At 58.7% G+C, this 9,219-nt stretch overlaps 1 protein-coding gene across 1 annotated transcript in view; it reads right to left on the bottom strand.

Moving 5' to 3' along the window:
- Positions 1–6,756: 6,756 nt before the first annotated feature.
- CAPN9 (calpain 9) overlaps positions 6,757–9,219 on the bottom strand; it is a 41,813-nt gene continuing 39,350 nt past the window's right edge. The window contains exons 17-19 of the mRNA XM_014535958.1: positions 8,932–9,048; positions 8,167–8,225; positions 6,757–7,167 (exon numbers count right to left, since the gene is read on the bottom strand). Of these exons, the coding sequence (XP_014391444.1) occupies positions 7,141–7,167; positions 8,167–8,225; positions 8,932–9,048 (203 nt within the window). The 3' untranslated portion in view covers positions 6,757–7,140. The remainder of the gene's footprint in view (positions 7,168–8,166; positions 8,226–8,931; positions 9,049–9,219) is intronic.

Here is a 9,219-nt window from a genome sequence, read left to right on the forward strand (position 1 = left end):
GGAGTGGGCCCGGCCCCCCCGGAGCTGCGTGAACCCGCGGGACACGCCCCAGCGTGATGGACACGGCACCTCTCACTGTGTTCGGCTCACCGACGCCTTAATCCCCGCCCCTCCTGCCAGCCAGCACCTGGTCCAAGCCTCTGGGTTTTTTGTGTTTTTTTTTTGTTTTTAAAAAAAGAAAAACGCCTCTTTGTTTCACGGGACAGATCGGAAACGACTTCCAGATATTTTCTCTGGCTCCGAGGGGAGGCACGCGGCCACGCTCTCTTGTTGTTTTTTCCAGGGAGGTTTCTGTCAAAGCCGCGGCTTGGCCAGTGTTGGGGTTTGGTTCCCGCCAGTTGCTTCGTGTCCCTAAACCTCATCTGGCCCCTGGGGCCCTGGATTCGACCTGCCTCCTTTTCCTTTTGCTGACTGTCTCGTTTTTTAAGAATAGATTTGTATTCATTTCAGGGAGAGGAAGGGAGAGGGAGAGAGAGAGAGAGAAACATCCATGAGGAGAGAGACTCATGCATCGGCTGCCTCCTGCACGCCCCACACTGGGCATCCAGCCCGCCCCCTGGGCCTGTGCCCTGACCGGGCATCGAACCCTGACCTCCTGGTTCACAGGTCCGACGGCCAACCGCTGAGCCACCCGGCCGGGCTGCTGACCGTCTTTATTGTGGCAAATACAGGTTCTTTCTGTGCCGTTTAAATGTCGTTGAATAGACAAGGGCAGAGACGTCTCCAGCAAAGTGGGAGGGAAGGGAGCCTGGGGTCCCGGCGGGGGCCAGCCCCCCTCCCCGGGCAGTGGCGGGACCCCAGCCCAGAAAGCGGGGTCCCTTAAGAACCGGGAGACGTGCAGGCATTGAGTTTGCGTTCCTCGGTGTTGGTGGCAGGATAGGAAGATCCGTGTCCTGGGACCACGCCCACGAGGTGACCTGTCTGTCCCGGGAGACGATGCATCTCCCACTTTCTCCTGGAGCCACGGAGCCCCTTCACGGTCTCCCGGGAAACCCCAGAGGGGTCCCAAGTCCTGTTGCTTTTCTCCACTTTGGGGAGTCAAGGAACCGGAGAGGGAGCAGCAGAGGCCCCGGCCCGAGGTCTGCATCCTGCCCGACCCTGGGGTCCTCCTCGGACCCGCATCCTCCTGGGCACAGGGGTCCCTGCCCGTCCTCCTGGGGATCTACGCCCGGTGCCTCCAATCAGGGGAATGAAGTTCTTACGCTCGCCACCTGTTTTCCCCCTGGGGATCGGGACGGAGCTTCTAAAACCAGGAGTTTCTGTGTATTATTATTATTTTTTTTAAATACATCCTTTTCAGCGGAGCCTGTATGTTTTGGGATTCACCACCCCCTGACACCCCCCTCCCCTACGCCCCGGATTCAGTTCAAGGATTCAGTGTCTTGCTCCGGGTGGACTGTCTCTTGCAAACTCTCTCCCGAGAAGCCAGACACGGGCCTGAATCCTTTCCCCTGCCCCCCGGGTCTGTCCCCCGCCCCCCGGGTCCGGATGCGCCGCCCACGTGGGGAATCTCGGGGTGGCGCGCCCCCAGGAGCAGGGTCGGAGCGGCCTCCTTTTCTTGGAGCCTCTCCCTCTTTGATACACGGTTTTCCAAGAGGAATGTTCTTACTGACTCCTTGTAACTGGGTTGTATTTTCTATTTTCTATTAATAGCCTTTAATAAAGCCATTTCAGAGAGTCCCAGCCTGTCTGCTTGGGCCCCTGCGGGGGCCAGGACGCCTGTGAGGACGAGTCTGCTGATCACAGAGGAGGAGAAACGGGTTCTTGCCAGTTACTAGTAAAAGCGTGAAATCTCTCTTTAAAAAAAAAAAAATACCATTTTGATTGATTTCAGAGAGGAAGGGAGAGAGCAGCATGAAACCCCTTCAGGAGGCGCCCTGTGCGCAGTCCTGACACGGTCCCTGGGGAGGCTGGTGGGAAGCGGTGTCGAGGGGCACGGGCCCCCCAGACGGGGTGGGCTCTGTCCTGGAGGGCTCAGGCTCAGGCTCAGGCTCTAGCCCCTGGTGAGGAGTGCAGGGACCCTAGCCCGCTGCTTGGACACAGGACCCGCACGGGCCAGGCCAGCGTGAAACCCCTTCAGGGGGCACCCTGTGCGCAGTCCTGACACGGTCCCCCCTGGAGGCTGGTGGGAAGTGGTGTCGAGGGGCACGGGCCCCCAGAGACGGGGTGAGCTCTGTCCTGGAGGGCTCAGGCTCAGGCTCAGGCTCCAGCCCCTGGTGAGGAGTGCGGGGACCCTAGCCCGCTGCTTGGACACAGGACCCGCACGTCAAGTGTTTGCTGCTGCCAGTCCCTCCTGTGAAAATGTCCAGGCCCCAGCGGAAAGCCTGTGTCACAGGGACAGTGCGGGCTGGGGAGGAGGCCCGTGCCAGCCTGGCCACACCCGGCCGGCCGTCGGCTTCCGGCCACCCCCACATTTCGTCTCCATCCACTGATTCATGCTAACATCTGGCCCCAGGGTGGCAATAGCATATATTTTTCTTCATAGTTCTTTTTTTCCTCTCTCTATATATTTTTAAATATGTTTTTATTGATTTTTTTTAGGGAGAGAGGAAGGGAGCCGGAGAGAGAGATAGAAAACATGGATGAGAGAGAGAATCATGGATCGGCTGCCTCCTGCACACCCCTTAGTAGGGATCGAGCCGGCAACCCGGGCATGTGCCCTGACTGGGAATTGAACCAGCAACCTCTTGTGCACAGGACGATGCTCAATCCACTGAGCCACACCGGCTGGGCTTTTCTTCATATTGCAGCCCGGTGCTGGGCCCTGGGATTGGTTGTGTGTGTTACAGACATTGTTGCTACCCTCACATTGTAGTGGAGGAGGTAGAATAAACATATGACCATGCAAACAATTTTATAGTTGAAAATTATTAAAAGTAAACAAGATGGCCCGGCCGGCGTGGCTCCGGGGTTGAGCGTTAACCCATGAACCAGAAGGTCACGGTTTGATTCCCAGTTAGGGCACATGCCTGGGTTGCGGCCTCGGTCCCCAGTGTGGGGCGTGCAGGAGGCAGCCGATCCATGATTCTCTCTCATCATGGATGTTTCTATCTCTCTCCCTCTCCTTTCCTCTCTGAAATCAATAAAAATATATTTTAAAAATAATATATATATTTTTAAAGTCAGGATTTCTGCTGCTCCCCACGATAGAGTAACTGGGCGGGGACTTACCCTCTTGTTATGAACGATAGAAAGTTGGAGGAAATACATCTGTGAAAGAGCGATGAGGTACAGACGTTGGACAACAGGCCGTGCAGGGCTGGGACCCCGAGAAGGGGACCAGGTGGGGGCCCCTGCCGATTGCCTGCCTTCGGCACCGCCAGGCTGTGCGGTGAGGCTTGCCGGGCGGAGAAGAATGTGTTTAGGGCGGAAAAGGTGGCTGGAATCTGTCGGAGGGAACCACGCAGCGGAGGTCCAGAAATAGGCACAGAATTCCCCGGAGGAGGTTGGAGGAGGAGGTTGGAGGCAGTTGCTGGGCTAGGGCACAGGGAGGGGGGCACCCAAACAAAGCCTGCAGCCTGGCTGGGGGAGGAGAGTGAATGTGGCCCGAGGGAGGCCAAAGGGCTCGCAGAGTTCCCGAGAGGAAGGTTCCAGAAACCTGCATAGGGGTCTTTGGCCAAAGACCCATCTGTCCATGTGTCTGTGTATCCAAATGGAAGGGCGGGCGATGCCCCAACCACTGAGCAACCCGGGCCAGGCCTGGCTGCAGGTTTCTCACGAGGATGGAGGTCTTGTCAAAATCCAGCCCCGAGCAATGCGGCCCTGAGGGTACGTGGGGTTGTTTCTTGGGGGGACCCAGGTGATAGGTGGCCCCGGGGGGCTGTGGCTCTGAGGGAGCTGGGATTGGGGGAGGAGGGGGTCTGCTGAGTCACACAGCTGCTTCTGCCCTGCACGCGGGAGCCAGCACGCTCTCCAACGTGCCCTGTTCTGCCGATAATTGGACACAGATGTTCCTCGTCTGCAGGCTCCGGCGCCTCCTCGGGCAGACGGCTGCCTCCCCCGCCCACCTCCATCCTCCCCCGGTGCTGGGTCTGAGCTGGGAGGGTGTGTGCCCCCCATGTTGGGGGGGACCCCAGGGCCCATTGTTCTCGGAGGAAGAAAGCGCCACCTGTGGTATTTCCCAGCCCCCAAGTCCCTCTAGCTTTTATTTGATTTTGTTATTTTTCATCCTCACCCGAGGATATTTTTCGCATGGATTTTTAGAGAGAGGGAAAGACAGAAATACCGATGTGAGAGAAGCATCGAGTCGTTGCCTCCTGCACGCCCCACACGGGGTATTGAGCAACCCTGACCGGGAATCGAACCCTGACCTCCTGGTTCCTAGGTCGACGCTCAACCGCTAAGCCTGTGGTCCGCAAACTGCGGCTCATGAGCCACATGCGGCTCTTTGGCCCCTTGAGTGTGGCTCTTCCTAAGCCTTAGGAGGACCCTAATTAAGTTAATAACAATGTACCTACCTATAGAGTTTCAGTTTAAAAAATGTGGCTCTCAGAAGAAATTTCAGTCGTCATACTGTTGATATTTGGCTCTGTTGACTAATGAGTTTGCGGACTACTGCCTAAGCCAGCCGTGGGCAAACTACGGCCCGCGGGCCTGATCCGGCCCCTTTGAAATGAATAAAACTAAAAAAAAAAAAAGACCGTACCCTTTTCTGTAATGATGTTTACTTTGAATTTATATTAGTTCACACAGACACTCCATCCATGCTTTTGTTCCGGCCCTCCGGTCCAGTTTAAGAACCCATTGTGGCCCTCGAGTCAAAAAGTTTGCCCACCCCTGGCTAAGCCAACGCCGGCCGGCCGGACTACTGACCATCCTTTTAGAACTTAATGGCCAACTGGGAGGGACAAGAGGCAATGCCAGCCCCACATGCATAAGCTGAGTTGTGCTGAGCTTAGAAGACGAAGGCGCCAAGCAGGTGGAGATGCTGAAAGGAGGGGGAGATGGCGTCTTTCCGAGAGGCCCGGGGGATGGTGCCATTCTCCTCTGAACCGGGAGGGAATCGGATGCATGACGGACTACCCCCGCTTGCTCCCACGGCCTCTCCCTCCACCCAACCAGACAGGAGGGTCGCAGTGAGAGCAGGAAGCCCAGAGCACAGGGCCAGGCAGCCAGGCAGGGCCAGGGCGACGGTGGAGGTCCCCCCCGCTGGCTGGCGGGCATCCCCGCCCGGTGTCCAGAACGCAGGCCTCCAGACTCTGAATCCAAGGCCATTTCTGCAAAGTGATCCCGCATTTGCTCCTTGTGGTTCGGTCGCCTAACTGGAGAGTGGTTCTTCCTCTTCTGACAGTGAGCAGACAGACTACAGTGATGAGAGAGCATCACCCCTAGGCCGCCTTCCACCCGAGGGGAGGAGCCATTCAGGTCAAGGGGAGTCTCTCTCCCCCTCCCCCTCCCGGCCTCCCTCTCTGTCTGCCTCCCTCCTCCCTCTTCCTTTCCCCCTTTTCTCCCCCAGCCCCGCCCCTTTCAGGGGGGGCAGGCTGGCGCTGGGAAAGTGCCCCCGGCGGGCAGGGCATCGTTAGCCGGCACCACCTGCTGCCAATTCACAGCTGCCGAGCCCACGAGGCCTTCACACTGGCACTTGGCGGGCGGCCCTGGCTCTGGGGATAATGGCGCTTTGTTCGCACAGAGGAGCCAGCGTGTGAACTGGGCTGGCACGGTGACCCCGGCAGCCCTGCCAGCCGGGCCACGAGCGCTGGTGCCCTGGAGCTCGGCACCAGACCCAGGTGCTTAGACCAAACCCCCACAGGCATCTGTTCAGGCCCAGGTGCGTGCAGACACACACACACACACACATCACTGAAGGTAAATCGACTGAATACAGGGGTCTGACTAAACCTCCACGTGGCCCGGCTGGTGTGGCTCAGTGGTTGAGCGTCGACCTATGAACCAGGAGGTCACGGTTGGATTCCCAGTCAGGGCACGTGCCCGGGATACGGGCTCCATCCCCAGTAGGGAGCGTGCGGGAGGCAGTTGATCCATGATTCTCTCTCATCATTGATGTTTCTCTCCTTCTTCCTCTCCCTTCCTCTGAAATCAATAAAATATATATATATTTTATTTAAGAGAGTTAGAAACATCGATAAGAGAGAAACATCGATCAGCTGCCTCCTGCACACCCCCTACTGGGGATGTGCCCGCAACCAAGGTACATGCCCTTGACCGGAATCGAACCTGGGACCCTTCAGTCCGCAGGCCGACGCTCTATCCACTGAGCCACACTGGCCGGGGCCTGCGCCTATATCTTATCACTGATTTCTCACGATTCCCAGTTGGGCGGGATTTCCTGCTCAGCATCAGGGGAGATGGAGCCAGGCTCCTCCCCACCGAGGCCATGAGGAAGGTCATGAGGTCCGGCCTGGTCTGGACCCCTGGGGAGAAGAGCTTTGCCTACAAGGACTGTCCGGACTGGACAAGGCCGTCGTAGTCGCCAGCTCTCGGAGGCAGCTGTAGGGCGTCTCCCATCGCTCCAGTCTCACCGGTGACCCTCAGAACCCCCTGCTGTCTGCCCAGTGAGGAAACACCCCGATGATGGAGACCACTTCTCATCCCAGGCCACACCCACATGTATCAAACCAGTGTTCTCTACAGGATATTTATCTTGTATACATTTTGATTGATGTCAGAGAGGAAGGGAGAGGGAGAGATAGAAGCATCCATGATGAGAGGGAATCATGGATCGGCTGCCTCCCACACGCCCCACACTGGGGATGAAGTCCGCAACCCGGGCATGTGCCCTGACGGGGAATCGAGCCGTGACCTCCTGGTTCCTAGGTCAACGCTCAACCACTGAGCCACGCCGGCCGGGCTCTACGGGATATCTGAACACCGTGATTGAAGCTACACTAAAGCCAGCGTTCTGCACACTGGGCCCTGAGAAATTCATCACAGGGGGAGGTGGGGGAAGGAGAGGAAGGGATGGGCGGAGACCCGGGCGTCAGGCACTGGTGGTGGCACCGCCATCCCAGGGAAGCGGTGTCACAGAGAAGCAGCATAGAATCGGACAGCACAGCGAGGCCACTTCAGTCTTCCCAGACCAGGCGGCGTGGGTTCCGTGGGGGCGGAGAGGGTGCGACAGCGACAGCGGGTGGGGAGCGAGTCCGATCCCAAATGGACCGGCTGCGCCACCTCGGGGAAGCCTCAGATGTTCATTGTCAAGTTGATGAACTGGGAAGAAAGAGAAGAGAGAGGGAGAGATGAGGGTTGGTGAACCCTCCACCTCCCCACACGCCTCAGGAGTGGCCTGTTGGCTCAGGCCCCCGAGCTCCGCCCTCTGGTCATCCTGCCTGCAGACACGGACGTCTGCCTCGACGGGCAACATGCAAGAACGTCGGTTTTGGGGGCTTTGCATGTCCCAGAGGCCCTGGTGCCTGTCTGAGTCAGCTCAGGTCCATGTGGATGGAGCCTTTGAGGTCCAGACGCTCAGCGGCTTTGAAGGGTATGACGGTGTTGCTGCCTCTAGTCACCCTGCATTTCTAACCGCCTCCCCTAGGTGGCGCCCACGCCGCTGGCTGAGGGACCACGCTGGGCAGCTGGGAGGGGACGATCCACACCTCCGGGCCTCTTCCAAGCCTCGGACCCCCTTCATGCCCCTCCCTCCGTCACTTGTGCTGTCATCAGCCCATGTCACTGGTAAAAGTCCATTTCTCAGGGTTTTTGAGGAGTTTGCACGCGTGCATACCTTCCTACGTGCGCACGTGTCCCCGCAGACACACACACACACACACACACACACACACACACACACACACACATACTCACACGCCAGGAATCACAAGACCCCTGGGATGACATGAGCAAGGGGGGCGTGAGCAAGTCGGAGCCTGGAAGGCAGGCTGAGGAGCCCACGCGGCCGAAGGAAGAGAAGGAGAAGGAGGCGGGGCTTGCTAGCTCGCTCTGTTCCGGGGGACGAATCTCTCTCTCTATGCCTCAGTTTCCACTTCTGCAAAATGGGTAGGCTATTCGTCCTAAGCTCGGAGGACTTGTAACAATCATATGGACTGCTAAGTGCACAGGACATAAACAGAGTGGCCATGTGCATTGCTGTTTTGCCCCAAAGCTACACGATTAACCCTCGCATGCCATCATGCAAACGTTTGTGGAGCGTGTGGACCGTGGGCCCGGCCCTGGCCGGGTCCCTGAGCGGGAGGTCTGGCTGGGCCTCACCTCGTTTATGTTGAGATGGATGAACTCCTTGTTCTTCGTGCTGAGAGCCTGGAACACGCCTGATGGGAGAGACGGGAGAAAGGCATCCTTGCGGGGACGGGTCCTTCAACAGGCTGAGCGCTCCGCCCCTACCCCCAAGCCTGCAGGGGAGCTGCTCCCCCTGGCGATGAGCACGAGTATTACACAGGCCTGACTGGGGCGGGGGGGGGCGCCCGCTGATGGGATTTCTTTCTCAAGGGGTTGGAGGACGCCTCCTGGATTCAGGTGACTCTGGCCTTGGCCCCGGGTGGAACGTGTTGTCATCGACAATATCCAGCCGGCTCCTGGGCCCCAAACATCTCCTGATTCTAGCTGTTTGGGGGCCAAGACCCCTGGCAACCCATGCCCCTCCCCCCAGGGTGAAAGCGCAGGCAGGTGGGGTTTTGCGTGAGTCTTGAAAGCCTGTGAGTCCCTTACGAGAGGGGAGCCCTGTGGGTGCTACGTCTCCCAAGCACCCAAGAGAGTGGCTGCTCTCGGCCTCTGTTTCCCTCTTAGTCCCAGAGGTCCAGCCAGTCGCCCCTGGCTGCCCCCGACAGCCACCTGGGACCTCGAGAAAGACAACAGAAGGCCCGGCCGGCCTGGCTCAGTGGCTGAGCGTTGACCTATGAACCAGGAGAGGTCCCGGTCTTGGCCCTACTGTTCGGCAGGTTGTCTGTCCCTGGTCCGGGAGGTGGCGGAGGGCGTGGCCTCTCGCGGGCCGAGGGGCGGGGGACATGGGGCACTCACGGCTGGCGTTCTCCAGCCGCACCAGGCAGTTGAGGAAGTCGTCGAAGCCCAGCTGCAGGTCCTGGTCCGCGTAGCGGAGCACCACCAGCTGCAGGAGGTGGCGGCTCAGCTGGAAGCCTGCGGGACGGGCAGCGAGACGGGGCTGAGTCCCGAGGGCTGGCAGCTGAGGGAGCTGCTGACGGGAGCTCCCAGACCCGGTCTGAATGCAGTGGGCAGTGTGTGTGTGTGTGTGTGTGTGTGTGCCTGTGTGTGTGTGTGTGTCTGTGTGTCTGTGTGTGTGTCTGTGTG

Source organism: Myotis brandtii, unplaced genomic scaffold (assembly GCF_000412655.1).
Source record: "Myotis brandtii unplaced genomic scaffold, ASM41265v1 scaffold1026, whole genome shotgun sequence".
NCBI lineage: Eukaryota > Metazoa > Chordata > Mammalia > Chiroptera > Vespertilionidae > Myotis > Myotis brandtii.